Source organism: Lissotriton helveticus, chromosome 8, assembly GCF_964261635.1.
Source record: "Lissotriton helveticus chromosome 8, aLisHel1.1, whole genome shotgun sequence".
NCBI classification, from domain to species: domain Eukaryota; kingdom Metazoa; phylum Chordata; class Amphibia; order Caudata; family Salamandridae; genus Lissotriton; species Lissotriton helveticus.
Window position 1 is genome coordinate 847570102 of NC_136069.1, and position 26500 is coordinate 847596601.

A 26500-nucleotide genomic window follows, 5' to 3' on the forward strand; every position below is an offset into this window, starting at 1 on the left:
ACAAAATGGAACCCACGGGTTCAGAATTCACAGAACCTCAAATTACATTCCTCGTTGCACACAGAACCTCAGGGTATCTTACAGTTTCTCTTATTTAGGCCACTCTGCATGTATCCATTCATCTGATAAGAGACATCTAGCGCAGATTCCTTAACGTAGAATAACCCCAGGCGTAAGCCTGGATCTGGAATTTTTTTTGCAGCAGAACCTCTGCGCGCCGGGGATGGGCGGCGCTACATGAACCCGCCCTGACCCCGTCCACGTACGTGATATCAGCGAGGTCATATAAGTCCCTCCTGGCGCCCTGACGTCAGTTTCCTTCTTTTCCGCGTGCAACGCGGATCCGGAATAAGCGGCTCTTCTGGCCTGTTTTAGGCCTTTTTTAACGCTTCGCGTCTGGATCAGTGTGCGATGCCTTCGGGCTTTAAAACTTGTACTTCCTGTTTGCAGCAAATGTCTGCGACGGACCCACATCTTATCTGTATGTGGTGTTTGGGCGAACACCACGACTCGACGGAATGTGATGCCTGCCAACACCTCAAGACGAAGTCCCGGCTAGAGCATCGGATGAAGCTTCTTTCGACTCGCCTGTCCCGGTCAGAGTCGTCTCGTCCATGGCCTCCTCATCGCCGGCAGGCCCCTCTGGGTTCCAGTTGCGTTGTCGGTCTCCATCCGGGGCCCGGGCACGTCGTTCGCCCCTTATTGGTAAGTCGTGGCTCATGTCGCCAAGGTCCTCGACCTCAATTTCATCTGTTATCGAGGGCACTGGTTCCCGGAAACTTCCGGATCTGCGCCCACGGCAGTCGCCCCTCCCCTATCTGACCTATCCGTGCGCGATACAACTTAGACCCAGATTGAGGCCTTTGCCGTAGCTCTGTAGGCCTCCCTTGGGTCCTCTCTTGTCCTCGGGGCCTCCGCTACTTACGGGGTTCCTGACAGACTATCCGGTGGGTTCGCCCACCGGCGCCACATAAACCCTTGCCCTCCAGGGACGACGGGGATGTGGTGTTGTCAGGGTGCGGCCCAGCTGGGTCCCCCTCTACGACCCATAGCACCCCTGTTGCACTGCATAGTCCCGTGGGGCTCCCTGTGGCGTCGCAGGTGTTTGCTGGTGCTCAAACCCTTGCTCCGAGCACACCTCACCCTTCCGGGCAGGCGGCTGCCTGTCCGGAGCAGGGGTCAGGGCCGTTCCGGCGCCGTAAACTCCCCCCCCCCCCCCCGGCTCCGACTCCGCTTCTTACTTCGGGGTCGGAGCTTGTTGAAGCTGAGTCGGTGCCGGTGTGGCGCCTGAGGCTTGCCTCCCTGGATCCGGCGCCATCTCCTCCTTAGGAAGCGCAGCTTATTGTGCTGGACGTGGAATCGGCGCCGGACGGGGCTGACTTGGCGCCGGATGGAGCAGAGTCGGCACCAGACGAGTCACGATCAGCGCCGACCAATGTCGTTTTGGCGTCGCATCGACGCCGGGTCGTTGACTCTTCTCTGGAAGCTTATGGAGACAGCTTGGCGTCGCCCTCACGTCTGGCGACGCCGGATATATCCTTGCCTGTGCCCCCCTTAGAATTTGTGGACCCGGCAGGATTCTCGCTTCCTCAAGAGCCCCATCAGGACCCCCATTCGTCCATGGGGCTCCCTTCTTTTGGACATTGGTTGCACCTTCAGTGTCTTGGAAGACTTAGTTTACAGCCCTCACCTACAGATGAACTGCTGTCCCCTCCACGGAGGGCTACCGAGGCCGGTGCGGCTTTTCTAAGAGTAGTATCCTTGGCCACTCGTGTTCTGAACATGCAGCCCCTTTCAGTCCCCTTGTTTGTGGACCCTCTGCTTGATGTCCTTCACCGTGGGTCAGGGAATGTGGAGCCGCTTCTGCCCTTTGAAGCTTCTTTTTATGATGCTCTTTTGGGCACCTGGGTTCGGCCAGCTTCCGGTGATCTGGAGGCTCGTTCTATCTTGCACCGCCACCATCCTGCTCCACATGATCCAGTTTGCTTATTTGTCTACCCTGACGTTCAAGGGTTTGTTTTGCAAACTGCCTTCCATTCCTTGCCTCAGTTAATGCTTCCTCCCTCCCCGGAGTCTAGATGGTTTTAGTTTAGGAGCTGGAAAATCTTTGCCTCCACTAGTGCTGCCCTACGGTCACTAAATACAGTGTGTGTCCTGGCTCGGGCTACCTCTGCCCTGTGGGACTCTGCAGAGTCTTTGCTTTCCGCCACCTCTGAAGGCGCTCTTGTTGACCTCCTTCATCTTCTCTGGAATGTTCGTGGCCTTGCTGAATTTACGATCCACTCGCCATTGGATACTGCTGATTCCTTAGGCCGGGATATGGCTGGTTCAGTTGCCTTGCGGCGCCATGCTTGGTTGCGGGATAGCGTCTTCCCGGAAAATATCCGGGAACGACTTGTTGATCTACCCTTTGATGGGGTTTTATTGTTTTGATGCCCACGCCGAATCAGCTGTTCAGTGCCTCCTTGCGGGCTTTCACCCTCCCCCTTAAGCCTGTACTTCTCAGTTGGCATCCTCTAGATGCATTAAGCGTTTTGAGCTGGCAGTAAGCCTCAGGAATTCTTTTTGCATGTTCTGGGGTAGTTACCCTTTCATTTGCATCTTTTAGATGCATTCTGTGTTTTGTGCTGGCAGTAAGCCTACTGTGGAAGTGTTCCACAGGTTGTTGTATCTGGTCCTCTGCCTATGGTTTGCCCTAAGAGTGTTCCCCATTGTTTGGGGTATGCCATACTCCAGGTGGGTATAGCTCTCCTTATGTCAAGTGGGCCTCGAGATCCTTTGGGCTCTATGCTTCTCCTGGTGCTGTTATCTTGCCGTTCTACGGTGCTCAATGTTGTGACTTGGCGCTATCTTCTATACGTCATGGGTTTTCTTCCTTATATGCCTCATTCTCCGCCTTGGGAGGTTTTCATGGTGTTGAGTAAGTTACTCAAAATGAGTAAGTTACTCATTTTGGTATTCACAGAAGGCACTTACTCATCAATGAGTATGTGCCTTCTGTGAATACCAAAATGAGTAAGTGCCTTCTGTGAATACCAAAATGAGTAAGTGTCTTCTGTGAATACCAAAATTGTAGTAAGTTTATGATTTTGTCATAAGTTAGTTCTGTGAATCGAGACCATCGTTTTAGTAGATAAATTCACACACAGATCTAGAGTTTATTCATTTGAATTAAACTATTTTTTCCAGGGTCTATTATCACAACTTTTGTTCTTCAAATTAAGTTTCCAAGATATGAGACTTAGAAACTTAACAATTTGAAGAATATAAATTGTGATATAACAGATCACAAGAAAAATCTCATGCTAGGCATTTGTTTGGGGTCTACTGATCTATGTGAATTTATCTGTCAAATGATATGTGGAAGATTTAGCGACATTATATGCATAATTTTCTCCCTGCTATTCCAGAAAATGTTCAACAAATAATTTACATTGTACGGTTTGGAAGCGCAAATAGTAAAGTTCATGTCTCAAGTTGGAGGAATAGGCGTATGTCTGTCTGTTTGAGTGACTGAACTGTTGAAGATGGGAGCTTTTAGTAATTTGTGACTTTCTTTTCGTTTTAGTTAATTATTGACACTCCAACGAGTCCTGTGACAAGCGGGCTTCCACTTTTTTTTGTGATCACTGTAACAGCAATTAAACAGGTGAGCATCACTTGTAATATGGATTTCATAGAAGGTATTGCTTTACTTGCATGATGTATTCTGTGTGCTCTTTTTCGCATACACATGAAAATACCTTGGTGCTCAAAGTGTTCTTTGGAAGCCTGTGTCTTACAGAGGTGGGCACTTAAACCTGTTTTCTTTTGTTTCAGGTATGCATGCATATTTACCAGTGACCAAATACAATTTCCTTTATTTCCTCTGCACCTAGAATCTTGAAATTCTTTTACTATGGTCCTCCTTTACCTTACAATGTTCAGTGTTATTTTTAACATATATGCCTTATCACCTCAAATATGAACAGAATTTGCAGTTGTGACTATTGTATACAAAGTTTTAGTGCCAATGTTGACACCAGTGTTATCTACGTATAATGCACACAATCCCCTAAAAAATATTTTGAGCTACAGCTCAAAAGGATATCCAGTCATATTTTCAGTGTGGCAACAATATGCGTCTTTTGTCAAGTTACACATCCTGAGCAGTAGTGGGAGAGTTGTCCATTCGAAGTATTACATGAGAAGACACCCAGACATCTTCGCTTCCATCAGTCTCTTTGATCCCATTTCTTTTGTATGCTCTCCTCTCGAAAGGGTCCAATACAATGCAAGCTCTCCCTGCATTATCACTGCCCCAAAGTTGAATATGTTTCTACCTTGATAAATCTCAACAGTTGTCAATGTCCACCAAAATATTAAAGTGTAATATATCAATTTGAAGGGTCTGTGGGGTGAAGTGACATATCAGCACTAGAATACCTTGTTGCAGACTGTATTTCTTCTTCATACTAACAATTGAGATCCCCCACATTGAAAGTGTGAGATACCTAGCATATCTGAACACTCCTTTATAATGAGGATTGTTGGGACACAGTCCAGATGCAGTAGAACTACCAGACTTAAAAGTTTCAGGGACTGTCCGGGACTATGTCTGGGACACAGTCGGGGACTTGAGCAAGGACTGGTGACTGGGTAGAGAACGTAAGCAGAAAGAAGAGTACAGCACTGCCCAGGATCACACAGGAAGTCAGAGGAGAAAAGGGATCCAAAGGGGAAGCTTGCACAAGTGAACACGATGACTTAGACTCAGAAAGGATGGGCACTCAAGGGGCAATTTAGCATTCTGAATAACTACAACCAGGACGGACGTGCAAGACATATATATACACATAACAACATTAACAATAAAGGGAATGTGGGGTAAAGCACCCGGGAACTCCACAACAATAAGAGTGAAGCTCAGTAAGTTCCTCACCCACAATTGCTGTTACAGATACTGACTGCAAATACCCACTTATAGGATATACATGCAAAGGCAGGGTCTGTGGAGCGGATACCGATGGTGATATAAATGTAACTCAAAGACAATAGTCATAGTAGACAAGAAACACCACCTAGGTTGTCAGCTGTGACCACTGATCCTGGCGATTAAACAAGAACACGTAAGGCAGTAACAGCAAGGGCGTAGAACTAAATACACAGCCACAATAGATAAGGAGCAAGCAAGGAGGAATGCTTAACAGAATTAATGAATACCTTTATTTGCGTGGTTACTCAAAACCATTACAATGGAAAAGAAGAACACTACATTTAAAAGAAAACAGCCTGATTAAAATCTAGAGGTCTAAAATCCAAGGTCTAAAAAGAGATAAATCTGTGTACGCAGCAATTGTTAAAAGTTTTACATGCTTCAATTAAACTAGTCCGGTAATGAAAGATGATAGGCAGCCTCCGCTCGAGTGCCTGCCTGATTGCTTAGGGGGGAGCGTCCATCAACTTTGTGCAGGTATATTGTACAAATTTGCCAAAAGTAGCCATGTGCTTCACTGTGTCCAGTGTGTAAAGTCGATGGACCGCCTCCTTTGCGGTGCGAGTACCCAATTGTAGCAAGATCGGCCTGAGCTAGATTCTGTGGGCTAAGAGCAGAGCCAGGCAGCAAAATAAGATGTGGACCAAAGACTGACGTTTATATTTACAAAGCCGGCACTCCATGATCACTGGTCTTGCTGACTCTGAAGGGTACAATTCTTTAAGGGGGAGAGGATGTAGTCTGGCTGCTAAGATCCTGTGTAGGGCTTGTCTCCCCACGGCCTGCGTGAGATGGTATTTGAGGTTGTGCTCTCTATGTGGGAGGCTTTGGGACTCATGGAATCCTCTTGTTGCCAGGGATTCCATGTCCAAGGTACGAGAGCGTAGATGTACTTGTTTTTTATTGTGCTTTTGATAGTGGCATACTTAACTATCCTGGGGTCCCAGTTTTCTGTTGCAAGTTGCAAGAGGTCTTTGGCGGAGGTGAGATCGTCAGACCAAGGATTACCGGATTCTAAGAAAATACTTTTTATAGCAGCCTTCATTGTGTTCTCCGGTGCCGCTGTTGTTACGTAGAAGTATTTGCTCAGAGAGGCCATCTCTTCCAGTGTTTGTTGGTTGAAGTTGAATTCCAGCCGAACCAGATTGTTCCTGGTGCAGGCAGGTAAGTGAAATAGCTTTTTGTAAGCTGTGCAGTAGATTATTTCTAGATCTTTTGTGAATTTCCCTGGGAATGCCTGTTGTGTGTAATTAAGAGATGGTATTAATTTCACCCTCAGAACTCTTTGGATTGCCTTTGTTGTAGGACTATGTAAGGTAGCCTATAGTTTACAGAGGGCGTAGATAATGCTTTTCCCTTTCATTTTGTGGAGGTGGACTCCTGGGCGGCCTGTTTCACTAAACCAAACCCCCAGGTAGTTGTAATGATGTATGCAGTCCAAAGTCAGCGACCCAGCCTCCATTTTGCTAGTTTTTAGGTCTCGGCTAGCGTAAGCTGCGCACATACTCCGTCTCACTGGCGAGATTTTATGTTTTCAGAGTACGTTTCACTAGCGAGGTTAAGCCCCGCCCCTCTTTTCCATTGGCTGGCATCACCGTTCATGCTAAACGGTGTCCAGCAATTGGAAAAGAGGTATTAGTGACGTACTTTTTTCTCTTTTGAAGCCGTCCCACTTGGACTGGCTTCCTTGCCTTACGTGTGTCATAAAAGGTTTCTTACCTTCTTTATGGGGCGAAACAGATGGTCCCATAAAGAAGATAATAAACCTTTTACCACACACGTAAGTCAGGCCAAGCCCGTCCAAGTGGGACGGCTCTAACAGAGAAATTTCTTTCATTTTAGTATAAATGTGGCACCCGCGCTTTACTTTTAAAATGTTATAAGTATAGCCCGGGTGCCGCGAATATACCAAAATGAAAGAAAAAAAACACATCTATTTCTTTCATTTTGGTATAATCTTGGCACCCGCGCTTTACTTTTAAAATGTTATAAGTAAAGAGCAGGTGCTGCGATTATACCAAAATGAAAGAAATAGAAAAAACATCAATTTCTTTCATTTTAGTATAATCGCTGCACCCACGCTTTACTTATAACATTTTAAAAGTAAAGCGCGGGTGCCGCGATTATACCAAAATAAAAGAAATAGATGTTTTTTCTATTTCCTGCCATCTCCAACTCCATGCAAACAGTGCGCACCACGGGCCACAGAAAGAGGTAATGGAAAGGAAAAAAAGACTAGCCTGCTTTTGGCACAGACGCAATGTGACTGGGCTTCCTGACCAAGGCCACAAGTATTCTTCCTTTTCTCAACCTCTAAAATGGAGGTACCAGCGTCAGACAGAGGTTTCAGTGAGCTTCCAGAAGGTCATTAACGGCAGCAGATTATGATGGTGTGGCTGAATATTCTTTCGTTCTTAAAATAAAGCGCTCCCTATCGTGTGCACCCCAGATAGCCCTCAGCGGATATTAACATGTTGGGGCAGTATCTATTAATTTATTCCCCCTTTTATTGAGCGCCCCTAGTCACCAATGGCTTCTTTGAAGTTGTGGCTGGCCGCTTGTTTCTATCGTGGTACATTAATGTTTAAATGACGCTTGATTTTACCGAATGCACGTGCCCTGTCTAGAAATCTCACTGGGATGTCTTTACCTGTTGCCGTTTCTTTCTTTTGCCTTGGTGACTGCTTCCTGTATGCTCTGACAATATTCGACCATGTTTATTCCAAGTTTATTTATACCCCAATGAAGACTACCGCTCCCAGAATGCACTCCGTTCATTAAACATCATGTATTTCAGTGACATGGAGTTACCTGCAAGCAACATCTATCGGCTTCATAGATTTTCCGATATAGGTCATTATCAATCTATGGTCAAAGGTTCTTCATTCCCTTTTAAACCGAGCACTCATTTACAAAAAAAAGTTTCCCCCCACATCCCCTTTGTGTCATAATCTAGCAAAAAGCTTTAAAATGTTTTCAGTGTGTGACAGGAAAGGTGGGGACTGGAAGTAGTGGGGCTTTATGCTAAGCTGCCCTTTGGATGCGTTCCCCTGTTGCAGCATCCTTCTTTTGCCAGGTTTCTTATTTCTGCAGTGTCCTCAACAGCAGATGTAGCTAAACGCATTGGAGTGTTTTGCACAAGCACCTATTACATTACACAAGGTCAGATCCTGCGTATCTTTTGTATGTATATATTTATTTATTTACTTATGCTGGAAAGTGCATTGCTAAACACTTATAGGGTCCCAAAGCCAACTGCAAATCAAAACACATAGGTAAAACACATTTTCATTTCCATTGCCAATAGCTCTAATTCTCACAAATGCGAAACCTATTGCATCTAACAAATACAATTCTAACAACATAAAATCACAACATATCACATACATACACTCAATAATACATAGCTATATACAATGCTATTAGCAAAGCAAATGGCTTTACCTTAAACAAAGGCGAGACCTATTGCATTTACAATGCTTTTTTTTTAGGGTAGTGCCCAAAAATCACTGTTTTGGACTTTGTTGGGTTGGCAACCAGCTTGTTTTAAGCATTGTAAGTTGCAAGGGCTGTGAGTGCTTTTTGTAAGCCAATTTTGGTGTGATCTAAGAGTACCAGGTGGTCAGCATATTGCATCAGTTGGATCTTGGTGCACCCAGTCCTGGGTGGGGCTAGTGTAGCTCCAATCAAGGCTTGGCCCATGTCTGCGGTGTATAAATTAAAAAGCATCAGGGCCAGGACGCAGCCTTGCTTTAGCCCGCGGTCCGTGCCGATTTTCTCTGTAGCAAATTCGCTCGAAACTTTGATTCTTACCCAAGTTTGTGAGTACAACTATCTGATCGCTTGTAATAAAGATGGGTTGATGTTCCAGCGTGTCAGCTTCTGCCAGAGGATGGTACGATCTACACCGTCAAAGGCTGCAGAGTAGTCAATAAAACAGGCAAAAAGCGGCAGGCTTTGGTAAGTCACGGCTTGTTGGGCTAGATATGACAGGGCAATTATGTTGTCCACCGTCTAGGCCCCAGGTCTGAACCCAGTTTGAAAAAAGGGCAAAAGGCCTTCTGTGCTGGCCCAGTCTGATAGTTCCGCCAGAAGGGTGCTTGCGTAGGCCTTGCCCTCGATGTCCAGCAGGGCGATCATACGGTCGTTTTTTGGGTCAGATTTTGGCCCTTTCTTATATATTGAATGCAATAACGATCCTCTCCAGGAGTCTGGAACGTCCCCCAAGAACCTGCATTCGGCATATAGCTGGGTCAGATTATCCATCCAGAAGTCTGCGTCTGCCCTGAAAAGGGAGCCTGGCAGGCCATTGGGACCCGGTGCCCCGTTGTGTCGAATCTTTTTTAAAATTGTACAAACTAAAATTTTACCTGGAGGAGCTGGGTCATCCTCTGGAGCAGCTGAGTGCTTAACAGGAAAGAAGGGAAACAATGACAGACTTGGCAGAAAGCAAGTAATAAACATACAAGGAATCTAGAAGGAAGACAGTAAACCAGTTAAGGGTCAGGGTTCAAGGTAGCACTGAAGACAGTGCTAATTCTGGAACAAGGAATGCTATAGCTCAGGAACAGGAATCAAGTTAGAGCCACAGGCAGTTATTAATTCAGAAACAAGGATAGCTAGAGCTCAGGAACAAGAGTAACAAGGAGTAACTATAGCTCAGGAATAAAGAACTATCAATAGCTCAGGAAGCAAGGATTGGTCCCACCGAAACACAGCTACAATGACCAACCTGGACTAAATGGAGATGGGGTTAAAAAGAGTTCACAGTAATCATGTGCATCAGGTGAGAGCAGGCTAGCAGCAGCCAGCCACAGGTGAACTGAATTCCTCCACCCATCCTTGGCCTGCAGGGGTGCAGACGAAGCAGTGAGCAGGGGATTATAGGTAATGGAGTTTCCAGCATGAGCAGACTGGCTTCCACAAAACCTGGCATGGATTGGGAATGGATGTCAATGCCCAAATAGTGTCAAAATGGCTGGAAGTCAGGGAATGCATGCAGGAGAATGTCTGGAAGCTTATTAGAACACTGGAAAGTCACACAATGCGGCCCCCTGGTGGTAGATACGAGGGCGCAGGGAGCGAATTGTGACAAAAAGGTAGAGAAACCTTCACCACCTTGTAAGAAACTAATACTAACTATTTCACAGGCCCAGCATCATGCCGCAGACATAATCCTGCAGCAGGAGACCCACTTGATGGGCAACCACTGCTCCTTCCTGGCGTGACATGGCTATGGCGGAGTCTGGCACTCTGCATTCAGTAGAGGGTCGAGGGGAGTGGCTACTCTGGTGCATCGCACTCTTCCTATGGTGGCACGTAGAGTGACGCACGACCCTCAGGGATGCTTCATCCTCCTGGAAGGGACCCTTGGGGACCGCACTCCTAACCTGTTGGCTGTCTATTCTCTTCCCACCCTGTTGGCCTTTACACTCCAAAGACTCACCTCCACAGTTGCTGCCTTGCCCTTGGGAATGACCGTTATTGGGGGAGATTTTAACGCAGTTATGGATCCCGGCCTTGACACCACCTCGCCCCCCTCCGCCTCTAGGATTGCCCAATCTGGCCTCCTCTCGGCATGGGCTGCCAGCCTGGGTCTTGGGGATGCCTGGAGACTTTGGCACCCGACAGCGCGACAATACACCCATACCTCAGCCTCCCACCACACACACGTGCGCATAGACTATGTTATCCTGCCGGCCCAGGATTGCTGAACGATCCAAGCTATTACTATCCTCCCCAGGGGCTTTTCGGACCATTCTCCAATGATGTTGCACATAGGCTCTCTCCCTCCGTCCTCGCGCCCGATCTGGCGACTCAACGCCTGGTTTCTCCAGGATGAAGAGTTCAAAGACCAAGTAGGTGCTGAGCTTTGCCTCTACTTCACCATTAATCAAGATTCAGTGTCCTCCTCTCATACCCTTTGGGAGGCCGGGATGGCCTACCATTTGGGTTTTGCCAAAGGCCAACTCAAACGTACCCGTAGGGCGTGTGATTCCCAGCTCACACTTAAGACCCACAGGCCGCCCCTCTCGAGAGACTGCCCCCTGAGGGCAGGACTGAGGCTCAGGACAGGAGGCTTGCGTTCTTGAGAGATGAAATCAGACCGACTTTCCTGGAGGCTGCCAAATTGCTTGGGCGATCTTCCATAGCCCGAGTATATGGTTGGCGAGATAAAAACGGGAAGCTCCTCCATCGCCTCGCTACCTGGCCAACAGTATACCAGAGGTGATCGACACGGGCGGTGAGATTCACCGCACCCTGCTGGCAGTGGCCCAGTGCTTCACCGCTTACTATGTGTAACGGGGTGGAAGGGGAGGGAGTGACTGAGTCAGAGACTTTGAATAGTGATTTAAGAGATGGCTTTATTTTGGTGTAAGACTTCCTTCTCCGACTTGTTATCCTCTCTCGGGCAAATGCTGCAGGGTCCGTGGCTGGTTTCTTAAGAGGATCCAGGGTGGGCCAGGGGTGGTAGGTCGGTCCTCCGTCCGGTTCGGCAGCCGTAGGAGAAAAGGAAAGACAGAGGGAGGGGGGTTAGATACTCGTTCGAGCTCTGGGGAGACCAGGACCGGGATTGAGGGAAACCAAGTGGTACGTGATATTTACAGAAACGGTAGTAGTGCTTCCAAAATTGCTCGTGAGGAGGGGAGGGTTTCTGGAGACTTTACAAGGGCTTTACAAGTATTTACACGCAGGTTATTAGTCAGTAGGTTGGACACGCCGTCCCACCCAACCCGCTACTTTGCCCCGTACCTGTTGGAGCCACAATCCTCCCGCGGGAGCGTGGCGGGGCGACTCATGAAGACGGTGGCCTCCTGGCTTCTCGGGGTCCCCTCTGGTCTTCTGAGTCGGGTCCATCTCGTCCTCTTCCTCCTCGCTCTTTGGTCTCGTCCACTTCCTTCGTTCTCCTTCTCGTTCTTCGTCCTCCTGGGAAACGTCGTTCGTTGCTTCCTGGGTTCCTCCCCCTTTTGACGGGGCCGGAGCGGTGACGTCCAACATAGGAGGGGTCTCGTCGGATCGACACTCCCAGTTAAAGGGACCGTACTTCGTAAACTCCTCGCAATTCCATAGGGGATTGGTATCCCTTACGTGCCACTCCTCCTGGGAGTATGGAGCAGGGTGCTGTAGAGAGGGGACAGAAGCAGGTGAAAGGGGGGCCACTGACCACCAGTCGGGTATATGATCCAGTCCCTCGGACGGGCGACCCGCCCCGTCACACTATGCCACTCTCTATTTGGCACGGACACCTAGCCTTTCGCTCCCGGAGCTCTTCTGACGAGAACGGTTCCCCCTACCACGCCTTGGTGAATTTGAGGCGGAGGCACTGGACCTCCCGATCACCCCCGAGGAGGTTCTGGATTCCATATCGTGCATGGCGGCCGGTAAGACTCCGGGACCAGATGGGCTCCCCCAAGAGTTTTACTGTTCCTACCAAGACACCCTGGTCTCGCCTCTAGTGGTGATGTACCGTGAAGGGGTGGATTGTGGCTTCTTCCGTCCAGAGACGGACCTAGCCCCAATTGTAGTGATCCCTGAGTCTCAGCCCCCCTCAAACTGCTGCTCGGACTACCGTTCCACCTCCCTTATTAACACTGAGCTTAAGATCTTCGCCTCTGTCCTGGCCAACCGCATAAGACCGCACCTAGCCAGTCTGGTCCATCCAGATCAATGCAACTTTATGCCTCTCCGACGAACCAGACACTGCCTTAGACACCTTCACCTTGCCCTCGTGAATCAGCACTTGCTGTCCCCCTATTTATCTCTTCTTCTCGTAGATTTTTTGAAGGCTTTCTATTCGGTTGACTGGGGTTACTTGAAGGCGCTGTTGGAAGAGATGGGCTTTGGAATCCCTTTCTGCAACCTGGTGAGGATGCTGTATTGTCACCCCTGGGCGCAGGTCCTCGTCAATGGAGCTCTTTCCCGTCCCTTCCCTATTAGAAAAGGCACGAGTCAAGGGTTCCCTCTCTCACCACTTCTGTTTGCTTTGCCAGTGGAGCCCCTTGCTTGCCTTATTCGATCAGACCGCGCTCTCACCGGGTGGAAGTGGCCCGGCTTTGAGGAGGACAAGATTGCGCTCTATGCGGACGATGTGCTGCTGTTTCTGGCAGACCCTGCTCAATCGGGACACCGATGCCTTCAGGCCTTGGACCTCCTTGAGCACAATTCAGGCCTCCGGTTAAACCCGACCAAGTCCGTTCTGGTTCCCTTTCACCTGTCACGAGAATGCTTTGATTGCGGCAATCCTGCAAGTACTTGGGGATCTGGGTGGCCCTTCTCCCCGACCTCACCTGGTCGCTTAACGTCACCCCGCTGGTTAAGCGGGTCCGTTCTGACCTCCTTAAATGGCAAGCGCTACCACTGAACCCTCTGGGCAGAATAGCTCTATTTAAAATGATGATTTTACTTCGATTTCTATACATGCTCCAGAATACACACCTCTCTTTCTCTAGGTCTTGGATTCGTGAGATGGACAGTTTGGACACTACGTTTTTATGGGGAGGGTGGAGAGCCAGGCTGGCCCTGGCCCAATGCCGGATCCCACCCTTTGGCGGAGGTCTTGGGATGACAAGCCTATATCTTTCTTATTTAGCAACTTGGCTCCTTACTGTGCACGATTGACTTAATGGCGGCTGGTCTGACCCAGCGTACCATCTGGAACTACACACCCTAGGTTTTTAGGTCTCGGCTAAGCGCGCGGAAGCGCGTTCTCGCCGAGAACCTTTTGTCGCCGTGTCTGCTTTCCAGGAGACAATCCTGGCCGCACGCATCGCCTTGGAGGCGATTCGAAACTGTCACGCGCACAAGTACGAGCGCTCAATTCACACACACACACACGAGCGCCCATGCACGCACGCACCCAGACATACAGAGAACCCACCCCCACCGTCGCGTACACACACACGCGCATACACACACACGCGCACACACACACACACACACACAAGTGTGTGATGTATTCCTATAGGTTCTGTATCGATCCCCCTGTTCCTGACCCTGTTCTGGTTAACAAACTAACTAGCAGCCATCCCATGATGCAGAAACCGTTATCTGATTAAGCCACACCACGGCACAGGAACGCGTTATCTGATTAGGTCATAACGCTTGCCATCTAATTAGGCAAGCAATATTCCTCCAGCCCCTGATAAGGCATACGGAGTTCTCAAAACAAATCAAACCTATGACAACCTGGGAAAATCCCTGCGGCCATTGTTTTGATTTCACCGAGAAGTTCAGTAAAAGAATGTGCTAACGACCAGTTCGTATGACATCCTTATTGACGTATCTATGTCCATCCTTACGTCCATCTCGGCACCTTACAGGTATAAATATTACCGATATTGCCTTAAGCAAACACATGCGGTGGTGACGAGATCGGAGCAGCGAGACTTGCCGAAGAGGCCAGCACAGAGCGGACCCCGCTGGCGCTGCCCCGCCTTCCTGACGCGCTGAGAACGAGACGCTGCTTTCTCCTGCCGAGAAATCCAGCTCCGGCGCTTCCAAGCAGCCCTTGCAGGCAGCCTGGAATATCGAGACCAAAGACGAGAGATACCATCCCTCAACCATCCTAGATCTCAGGTACAGAACTGAATAACCCCCTGCAGAGAATTCTTGAGTCAGTCACTTGGCAAAACAAACTTAACTTAAACTGCTACTTTCTATTCCCGCCCACGTATTAGGCTTAGGTCAGGTACACCGGGGTAGGCGTAGTTAGAAGCACCAGTTGAGTACGATTAGTCAAATGTATATATGTATGTATCTATTTTATCCATTTTAAACCACCATATGGCTTAGAAACCATATAAATGTTTTTACAGTATTATTTTATACTTCTGCTTTTATTGTATGCACTTTACTTAACCATAAGTATTGCAATAATATCGATTCATTTCTCTTGTACGAGAAAAGAGACTGATCAATAAATAACATCTTTTATTGAACACGCCCGTCTCTTCCTTTTCTCTGCAATCTGGTGAGACTAAGAATGCACGTACTGACTGAGTAAAATAAGTTGTCTTTTGTTTTCACACGACTCTAGAGATACACTCTTGATTAGGGGAGAGCAAAGTTGTCATGTTCTATGGTTGTCAGAAACTAAATCCCTTCTTGTCTATCCAGGGAGGTTCAACTCCTCCTTGCCTATTCTAGAAAGTTTCTAGTGAACTCTGAGCTAGCTGGCAAACCCAAAACTTTAAGTCTAATATAGACAATAGAAGACCTAGTTAACGTCTGGTCTAGGCCTATACTATTGAAGGTATTATTCCAATGCGCAGAGCCTATTGGGATAATAGGAACTACACTACATGGCGCCCAACGTTTGGAAAGGCGATAAAACTAACGCAAGACATTAGAGTAACTCAGTCGTGCTTTTTCACTCAGACCCCTTTTTTCCCATAATACTCCAAAGACGTCTGGAGTGGGTGAAAGGTCATATCCGCCAAACCTCGCAGGAGGAGACTCCTATGTATGGTTCTTGGTTTAGTCAACGTTGAAGGATACACTGTTCCAAAATATTGTGCATCTAATCTTTGTTTCCATAAGAAACCTGATCTGCAAACAAACGGAATAACCTTCCTGTCGGTAAAATGGTAGACAGTGATGAAGAAAGAGAGACAGCTAGAATAGCAGCTGAACTCGTAGCAGCTGATAATACTATGCAAGAAGCAGACCCGGATATAATACTCATCCCGGTTAACATAAGAAAATCTGTAACTTTAAAACTTATAGAAAATGGACTGACACCTAGAGGTGACACAGTCATATTCGTAATAGAGGCACACGAATATCGGCAGACAGAGGTATTCTATTCATGGATACACTTTCCAGCAGCAAACGCTGTAACAAAGCACTTCCACTATTACAAAACAGAGGAACCTCCTAATGAGTACACTCCTTTCGAGGAGGTGGAAGTACCACTTAAATTCCAAGAGCACCTGCTCTTGTTTAATGGCGCCCTAAAACATAACAATCACATCACCAGGCTCGGTCCATTAGGTAGACCAGGAGCAACGTGGCTGGTCCTAGCCGGATACACACCACATCCAGACATCGAAAGAATGTCTGCAGCAGATCTTTTAATACAACTAAAACAATTAATAAAAGTACATAGACAATTAGTCCAATATTTAATGCGGACTTCAACAAACCAACCAGCAATTAAAATTCCACAGCTGACCCCTCATCAGGGGAACACAAATAAAATTACACCACAGAACATACAGTCCTGCCTAGGTAAAGTACCAGCTAAACGGGAACAAATACCATTCTGGTTAGCACAAAAAATCACCCAAATAGAGGCGGTGTTTCCAGACACCACCCCGTTAGAAAAACACAGGATTCTGACTATCTGTCTTCCAATGGGAATCGCACCACACGTGGAGGACTGTGACACTTGGGGTACAGTCTTTGCTTCCATTTACACAAAAACGCATGGTGTTCCATCCATCTCGGTAATACCAGATGTGCCAAAACAAATTCAAGATGAATACGGTCCAGAACCCGCTTTAACTCTCGGTATGAAATTACTAAAAGACTTCAAGCAGGTCTCGGCAATACTATTAGCCAACATAAAGGGAGAAGCAGCAAACGTGGCGATCCGCCAAAGGTTAAAAGAGACAGTTTTGCAGCGTGAATCTTTCTGGATTCACTATGCTGTGCATTATTCCGCGGTCTTGTGGTTGGGTCCGGATTCGTAGTCTTTTTTTTTTTTTCTTAGCCCAGGTGGGCATCGGCGTCACACCCCCTTGGGTGTATTTCCGGTGACGTCGGCATGCTTCCTGCGGAAGCTCCCACTCTTGGGCGCCATCTTCAGATTCTTTTTTTCCGCGGTCGGGTCTGGATCGTTCCCGTTTGGGCTCCAGACATTTTTGGAGAAAGAAGAAAGAAAATACAGAAAAGACGAGGAGAAGTCATCTGAAGACTCCAGGGGACTTCATCGACGAGAAACCAGCAAGGATAAGGCGTTTTCCATCGAGATCTTCGACGACCGTCGACGAACACGCGACCAGAGAGGCCCTGGACACTCGAGGATGGACAACACGCCGTTCAAGTTCTGCCGTAACTGCCACCACAAGTACGCGCAGAAGGACCAGCACCCGGTATGCAACCTTTGCCTACCGGTGGACCACGAAAGCGGAGACTGCAACGCCTGTTCCGCCTTCACCCCGAAGACCCTTCGTGTGAGAGAGAGGCAGAGGGTAGCACACGCCGCCCTGCAGGGGAAGGCCCCGACTCCGTCACTCTACGAGCTGGGGATGTCCTCCGAGGAAGAAGACAACGCTGCCGCCGAAGACGACAGCTACACGGTCGTAGAGACCGATTACACGAAGACTTCTGACAAGGTAGGAGACTCTTCGGCCCCCAAGAACCCGAGAGACTCTGAGTCTAGAAAGATCGAGGGCAAGACCCCGAAAACGCCGACGCCAAAAAAGGCGGCGTCCGCGACTACTCCCAGGCCCAGCGGATCCTCCGAGAAGGAGTCCCCGGCGCCGAGAGATGCTGATCAGCACAAAACGTCGAAAATCGTCCCCGAAAAGGATCGATCGACGCCGAGGGAGAAAGACCCAAAACTGACGACGACGACCAGAGAACCGAAATCCGGTTCGACGTCGAAAACTTCGACTCCGAGAGGCACGGCGACGAGCCTTCCGCCGAAGAGAGCGGCCGACCCATCCGACGCGGAACACGCGGCCGAGATGGAAAAGAAGAGAAGGCGCCTCGAGGCAGAAATGGAGAACATCATGCAGCGGAAGAAAGATTTCGACGCAAAGATGAAAGCCTTCACGATCCCTCACAAGACCAAGCCACCGGTGATGGAGCCGGTCGAGGAGGAAGAGGAGATCGCCGAAGTCACCGAGGAACAAGACCAGGACGTCGAGGTGATCGACGACCAGGAGGAGTACGAGAACCCCTACGATAGTTACAACTATGGGGAGGAGGAGGAGGGCAGGACAGACACAGAGTCGGCACCCTCGGACCTTCAGGAGGTAGATTACATCGATGTCGACACCGACAGCCCGGAGGAGGTGGTCGACACCTACCCCTCGAGGCCCTCGCCGCCGGACGACATCGGGGCCTACAACTCGGTGATACAATCTGCCGCAGCAGCTTTCAAGCTCAAGCTCAACGAAGAGAAGCAGAAAGCAGACTTCCTTCTAGAAACATTGCTCCCAACACAAACGAGGAGCCAGTTCCTTCCAATGCTCGAGAGCGTCTTGGCTCAGGGGAAGGAAGCTTTCAGGGAGCCCGCAACATGCAAGGCAGTAACTCCCAGAACTGAGAAGAAGTACAAGCATGCCACAAAGGACCCGGCCTACATTCAGGGCACGGTCTCCGCAGACTCCATTATCACGGCCACAGCAAGGAGGAGGGCTAACGTACCCACTACCTCGGGGCCACCACCGGATAAGAAGAGCAAAAGGATGGATCTGGTGGGCAGAAGGATCGAACGGAATGCCGCGACCCACTGGCGCATGGCTAATTCCAACGCCCTGATAAACAGGCACATGTACCAAATCATGGAGGGACTAGGGCAGTTGGTGAAGGACTTGCCCCAGGATGCCAGGCAGAAAGCCGAAAAGCTGGTTGAAGAGGGAAAGAATGCGGCAAATTCTTGCCTTAAGACGGCCCTGGATGGGGCAGACACCGCCAGCAGGCTCATGATGATGGGCGTCACGGAAAGGAGGCACGCCTGGCTCAGAATATCCGGTTTTAAACCGGAAGTGCAACACAGTATCCTGAACACACCGTTCAACGGCAGCACGCTTTTCGGACCAACAGTGGATGAACAGCTCAGCCAACTAAAGAAGGATAACGAAACAGCAAGATCCATGGGAGCATTGCAGTTCAGAGGGAACAAGAGGGGCACCCCGTCACGGAGGCCCGGCGGGAGAGGCGGAAACCAGCCAGGTACATCACACCAGGCTTTCCAGCAAACGCACCAGGCAGACTCGCAGAGTCAGCAGGGTCATCAGAAGCAGCCCTGGCAGTACCAACAAAGAGGCCAGTCCTTTCGAGGGAGAAATGGACGGGGACAAAATAGAAGAGGGGGCCAGCAGCCCACCTCCAAGTGACTTCAAAAAACTCCGTGTGCCCGCCCGCAAAAAAGACCCCAGGGGGCAGCACGTACAGATGGGTCAAGACAAACTAGACACCTACGACCACAGGACACCAGTGGGAGGAAGATTAAGATTCCACCTCCAAGAGTGGAGAGAAATCACATCAGACAAATGGATCCTCAACATTATCCAATTCGGATACTGCATAGAGTTGGAGGCGAGGCCAACAAGCAGAAAACCAAAAAGAAAGCCACTAGCAAGCAAGCAGCTGCAGTGCCTTCAGGAAGAAACAAAAGAACTCCTGCAGAAGCAGGCCATAGAACGGGTACCCTTCAAGGAAAGAAACACAGGAGTATACTCAACGTACTTCCTGGTACCTAAAGTAGACGAGACAATGAGACCCATTCTCGATTTACGGTTCGTGAACAAATTCATAAGAACGCAAAAATTCAAAATGACCTCCCTGCAAGAGGTGCTCCCACAGTTGCAGATCGGGGACTTCATGGTCACTATAGACCTCAAAGACGCATACCTGCACATCCCAATGAACAGAAAGCACAAGCACATGCTCAGGTTCACCGTCGGAGAAAGCCACTACCAGTTCACGACACTGGCCTTCGGTCTAAAATCGGCACCAAGAGTTTTCACAAAGTGCCTCGCAGCAGTCGCAGCGCACCTAAGAAGGCAGGGAATACACGTATACCCTTACCTGGACGACTGGCTGGTGAAAGCAAACTCATACCAGAAATGCAAGCTGCACGCACATACAGTGACCAGCACGCTCATAAACCTGGGGTTCTCCATCCATTGGAAGAAATCATCAATGGAGCCGGAACAAGTGAAGATCTTCCTGGGAGCACAGATCAACACCTTACAGGGCAAGGTGTTCCCCAGCGAGAAGAGGGCGAGGGCGCTGGTGAAGGAAACTCGCCTCTACCGGAAGGGACAAGCTCGGACAGTGAGGACTGCGAGCAAGATCATGGGGATGATGGCATCATGCATCCACCTGGTACCGAATGTACGACTCCACATGAGACCCATTCAAGAATGGCTACAGGAGCAATGGTCACAAGCTACAGGCAGTTGGGAGGATCTAGTGGTTGTAACGCACGCAGTGCAGAAGGAGATGACATGGTGGACCATGGAGAACATAGCAAAGGGAAAGCCTCTAACGCCCCCAACGCCAACAGTGACCATCACCACAGACGCATCCCTGAAGGGATGGGGCGCTCACATGGAGGAGCTCAAGGTGAGGGGACTGTGGACACCGACGGATGCCACAAAGCACATCAATTACTTAGAATTGAAGACGATCTTCCTTGCACTGAAAGCCTTCCAAACAAGACTGTACAAGCACAAGGTGTTGATACAAACAGACAACACCACTGCGATGTTCTACATCAACAAGCAGGGGGGCACCCAGTCGGCCCCGCTTTCAACGCTAGCGCAGGAGATATGGAGATGGGCCATCCCTCTCAAGATAGACCTGCTGGCCATACACCTGCCAGGGAAGGACAACATACAAGCAGATTGGCTCAGCAGGCAGACATCGGCATCCCACGAGTGGGAGCTCAATGCTCAGGAGACAAGGCGCCTATTCGACAGATGGGGAACTCCATCGGTGGACCTGTTTGCCACACGCCAGAATGCAAAATGCCGAAACTTCGCATCCAGGCAGCCCGAGGAAGGGTCACTAGGGAATGCCCTATGGATAGATTGGTCAAGGACATTTGCCTACGCCTTTCCCCCGATACCACTGATGCACAGAGTACTGAGCAAGTGCAGAGCGAGCAACATGACACTCATACTGGTCGCACCACAGTGGCGAGGCAGACATGGTACTCGCAGATCATGGAGATGACACAGTGTGCACACCACAGATTCAGCAGGCGAAAAGACTTACTCTCCATGCAGAATGGAGAGGTGCTACACCCAGAGCCAGAGAGCATGAGCCTAGTAGCGTGGCTCCTGAGGACATAGAGTTCGCACATTTAAGATTGCCAGAAAGTACACTGAAGGTCCTGCGGGAGGCAAGAAGGCCTAGCACTCGGAAGTGCTATGTGGCAAAATGGAAGAGGTTCACAATATGGTGTAGACAAGAAAGACTTCACAATAAAATGAAGAAGGATTCCACAGTGCTAAAGTACCTGACGCACTTGCTAGAGAAGAACCTTAGCTCATCCTCCTTGAGGGTTCACTTAGCAGCGATAGTCGCCTACACAAGGGGTGAAACTTGCAGGAGTTTCTTCACGTCACAGGTGGTGAAGAGATTCCTAGAAGGGGCGAAAAGGATCGCACCGCCCAAGCGGGTGCCGCCACCGGCATGGAACTTGAACATAGTCCTAACGGAACTCATGAAAGAGCCCTTTGAACCGCTCCACAAGGCGTCCTTAAAGATGCTAACTATGAAAACAGCTTTCCTGGTTGCAATAACGTCCCTACGCAGAGTAAGCGAGCTTCAGGCTCTGACGCTACAAGAACCCTACATACAAATACACAATGACAGGGTTGTGATGAGGACTGACCCAAACTTCATGCCGAAGGTGGTATCTAAATTTCACATGAACCAGTCTATACAGATACCGAGTTTTTTCCAAAAACCAACAACTGCGGCAGAGCGAGCTCTGCACACCCTGGACGCCAGAAGGGCAGTCATGCACTACATCGAAAGGACGAAGGGACACAGGAAGACAAAACAGTTCTTTGTGTCATTCGCCAACAGTTACATGGGAAAAGCAGTAACCAAAAAGACCATTGCACGATGGATCGCACAGACAATCCAACTCTGCCACAAGCGGGCAGGACAAGAGCTAGCAGAGGGGACACGTGCCCACTCCACTAGGAAAAAGGGCGCTACAATAGCCTTCCTGGCTAACACACCCATACAAGACATATGCCTGGCGGCAACATGGGCTTCGGTGCACACGTTCACGAAGCACTACTGTGTGGACATACAGATGAACAAGGAAGCTCAAGTTGGACAGAAGGTGCTACAGCACATATTCAATACCCAACGCTCATCTTCCACCCAACCGCCACAGAAATGAGAAACCGCTACAAAATCTATGCACAGCATAGTGAATCCAGAAAGATTCACGCTGCAAAACGAATAGTTTTCTTACCTGTCGGTGTAGTTTTGCAGCTTGAAGATCTTTCTGGATTCACTAGCGAACCCACCCACCTCCGCCAGAAAGATGAGGCTGGAGAGAGAAGAGGTGGTTAACAAAAGAAAGGATATTTAAAAAGTACAAAGCGGTAAAATACCAACTAATTAGAACATTGCCATTACTTCGGAAACGAAAGAAACACGGAAAAAAAGAACCCGAAGATGGCGCCCAAGAGTGGGAGCTTCCGCAGGAAGCATGCCGACGTCACCGTAAATACACCCAAGGGGGTGTGACGCCGACGCCCACCTGGGCTAAGAAAAAAAGAAAAAAAAAAAAAAAAAAAAGAAAAGACTACGAATCCGGACCCAACCACAAGACCGCGGAATAATGCACAGCATAGTGAATCCAGAAAGATCTTCAAGCTGCAAAACTACACCGACAGGTAAGAAAACTATTCGATATAGCAGACCAACCAGCTGAAATTGCCAGAATTATAGAAAAATCCTATGAGGAATTAGGTAGAGATAGTTTAGGTGCAATACCAGTAAAACCCCAACTGATTGAAAGTCCTGAAAAAGTATTTTTTTTAAATAATTTAACAACACAAAAAAAGAGCTGGGATGGAAACAAACAATCCAATCCTAAAGAAAAGAAATTCCAGTCCAGAGGAAGGTCTCCTCGGCGGAGAGAAAGATCTCTGAACCAAGGACGCAGGTCTCCCCAAAGTGAGCCCTCTGGGAAAAAATACAATCTTAGAAATAGGGATAATATAAAGAAGCCTGATAGATATCAAGAAATTGATACACGTCCCTCTCAATCTTTTCAGACTTCCTCGCAGAAATCGGAAAGAAGAGGACGATCAGAACACAGGGAAGAGCACGTCAAGTCCAAAGACAAGGAACCTGCTCATCTAAATAAGAAATTACAATTTCCAAAAAAGAAGGTAGCCAGTATTAAAGTAATCAACAATGCCGAGAATACTGAGGACACAACTGAAAAACGGAGAATGGGCTCAGACAATGCTAGACAGCGCAGCAGAAGTGAGCATAGCTCGCAAAGTCCTTATGAATCATCTGGAGACAGTGGACACGAATGAATACCTTCAAGTGGAAACTGCAGACACCAGAGTTAGCAAACCTCACAAAATATATGAAATAACTTTACGTATAGAAGGGGATAAGACTAGAAAAATAAGGGGCCTATTTTGGGATAATCTCTCCAAGGGCTATGACATCCTTCTAGCTGAAAAAGACTGGCCACCAGAGTTTGTCAGGGAGTGCCCACATGGCGAAGAAATAATTATGCCTGCCTTCTCAAATAATATTCCAATCCATAAAAAATACACACTTGCTAGAAAATGGGCAGTAGCTCAAGCTCCTGCTTTATATAAAAATCATGTAGGATGGGATGAGGACTCTCCTCCTCACAAAATCCAGTTAAAATCACAACCTACTGCACAGAGACAGTATCCAATCAAGCAAGAAGCTAAAAAACAGGTAAAAGAAATCCTAGATCAACTAGAATACCAGGGGGTGATTGAAACTTGCACCTCACAAATGAACAACCCTTTGTTTCCGGTCTCCAAACCAGACAATTCATATCGTCTAGTTTTGGATTACAGACACCTTAACTCATGTTGCAAAACTTTTGCAGTGCAAAACTCGCATAGTGCTGCACTAATGAATAACATAGTGCGCAAAAAATATAAAACAACATTAGACATCTCTAATGGATTATTTTGTCAAAATATAGCACCAGAGAGCAGATACTTGTCCGCGTTCTCAATAAATGGTGCTCAAAAACAATTCTGTCGGTTACCCCAGGGGTACAAGAACAGCCCAGGATTATTCTCAGCGAGAGTAACATAGTTACTACAAACCTATGATGACGAAGCGTTATCTTATGTCGACGACATATACCTAACAGATGATGACTTGGATACTCACTTGAAGAGAGTGAACACCATAATACTTGGGTTCGCAGCAGAGGGTTACAAATTCAACTTTAAAAAATCTAGAATTGCCCATCCAAACAGTCCTGTTCTTAGGATATGAATTATCAAGTGAAGGTAAAAGCCTGGCTGACAATTTCCTAGAGAAATGTGCCGTACTCCAAGCACATAGAACACTAAAAAACCTACAGTCAATTCTAGGCTTCCTAAATTTCGGAAGAACATACATTGCAAATTACGCAGAAAGAGTGAAACCCCTTTATGATCTAATAAAAACAGATTTTAAAAGAACCAATTGGACTCAAATACACACAGAAATTCTGAGATCCTTACAAACAGACATGTTAATTAAAACAAAATTAGAAACACGTGATAACACACGCAATCTTGTGATTCGAGTCATCCCAGGAAGATGCGGATTCACATACCTGACCTCTAATGAGGGAGAAAAGGTACCAATTGCATTCAAATCAAACTTGTACACTAAAGCTGAAATGAAATTTAGCCCAACGGAAAAAATTCTTACTGCAACACAGACCGCTATAGCAAAAGAACGAGCCCTGGCACAAGGTAAACGAATAATAATCGTGACACCAATACCAGCCCTAGAGGCGGTAACAAAGGCAAGCATTCCGAATGCTAAAGCACTACATCCAAGGTGGATACAGTGGGCTAATTCTCTTGCTGCAACAGACGTGGTATATGAATTTGATCCCAACTTAAAAACACAAGAATTTCTCCAATACGAATTCGAATGTCCTCCGCCGACCGAAATTCTGCCTCTAGCACATTACGGCTGTATAATATATACAGACGGATCAGCACAACCCGCAGTGGGGGGTAAGCAAGCTTACAGTGCTGCGTGCGCGATTGTTAAAGGTCACTGGCACGAAGGGAAATTTAAACCAGCGGTCACTAAAACGCAATCTCTAGGAGATTGTACAGCTCAGCGAGCTGAACTACTGGCATTCAAGATGGCGCTTGAAAATACAGATCGAGAATTCCCCACACTCATAGTGTGCGATTCGTATTATTGCGTTCAGTCTTACAATGAATACTTGCAGATCTGGCTTCAGAATGGTTTTAAGGATGCAAAAGGAGGCACAATCAAGCATAAAATGCTCTGGGAACAAGTAGTTCTTTTACAGAAAGAACTACCAAAGACTCACGTGATACATACACTGAGTCATCAACGTGATGGCGTTCACGTTGCAGGGAATTCATTGGCTGATGAGGCTGCGAAGGCAGCTGTGCAAACGGCTTCCGTAGCTGCCATCACACGGTCAAAAACAAAAATAGACAGCGATATATTACAAGCTGTCAGCGCTACAGAAAAAGATTCGATAGAAACACTCCCGAAAGGCTTTCCAGTGAAGTACTCATACATAACTGATGCAAACAATGTTCCGTTTGCTCGAATCCTTGGAGTGGGGGATAGGGCAATTCCAAACATGGAACATAGGTTAGGACTCATCATAGCGGCACACGAAGGGCTCGCTTCTGTACATGCTGGCGTCTCAGCCACAGTATCGTTATTAAAACAGAGATACTGGTGGCCACAAATGAGAAGACAAACACGGAACTATGTTCTAGAATGTGAAATATGTCAAAAAATGAAAGTATCAACAGTGAGACGACCAGCGCAGACGCCCCTTCTAATCTCGGATAAACCATTAGCCTGTGTTTACCTGGACCACTGTGGTCCCTTACAAAGGGATGGTAACTATAAATATATCTTGGTTGCAGTGGATTCATGCACGAGATTCATATGGATGTGGCCCCAGCGATCGGCTGACGCCAGAACTGTTATAAAAGATTTGCGAGTCTTTATCGGCACATACGCAGTTGGCATGCTGCATTCTGACCAGGGTCCTGCCTTTAGCTCTAGAGCTTATAAGGAGGCCATGACCAGCATGGGCATTGCATTGCGGTATTCTTGTCCATTTCATCCTGAGGGTAACTGAATTGTAGAAAGAAAAAACCGTGACATAAAGCAATCTATAACAGCGAAGGTATTAGGTTCAGGAGCTGGGTGGGTCAAACATCTAATAAGTGTCCAACGTAGTCTAAACAACCTGCCAAGAAATTCTCTGAAGGGATTCAGTCCGTACGAATTGTTGTTTGGGACTAGGATGATGGTCTTAGATCTTGACAGTCAGACTTCAGTGGTGAAAGAAAAAAGCTTTGATATCAAAGATCGTTTGGCTATTTTGCAGGACTTAAACGAAACAAGAAAAGACCTGAGCAACATAAAGTTGAAACAGCAGCCAACAACCACTGAAGAAAAACCACCTGTCCCAGCAAGACCTGTCTGTATTCCAAAAGTCGGGGATCTAGTCAGAGAAAAGATCGCGGTAAAGAAGGAATTTGGGCCTTCTTACAGAAAAGCAGCTCCTGTCTTGTCTATCAACGG

The 26500-nt window shown here is 47.9% G+C and overlaps 1 protein-coding gene across 3 annotated transcripts in view; it reads left to right on the forward strand.

The window, feature by feature from the left end:
• ATP11A (ATPase phospholipid transporting 11A) overlaps positions 1–26500 on the forward strand; it is a 912970-nt gene that overhangs the window by 354744 nt on the left and 531726 nt on the right. For all 3 annotated transcript variants that reach the window (XM_078657659.1, XM_078657658.1, XM_078657657.1), the window contains exon 4: positions 3569–3649. In XM_078657659.1, coding sequence (XP_078513785.1) covers positions 3569–3649 — 81 coding nt within the window. The remainder of the gene's footprint in view (positions 1–3568; positions 3650–26500) is intronic.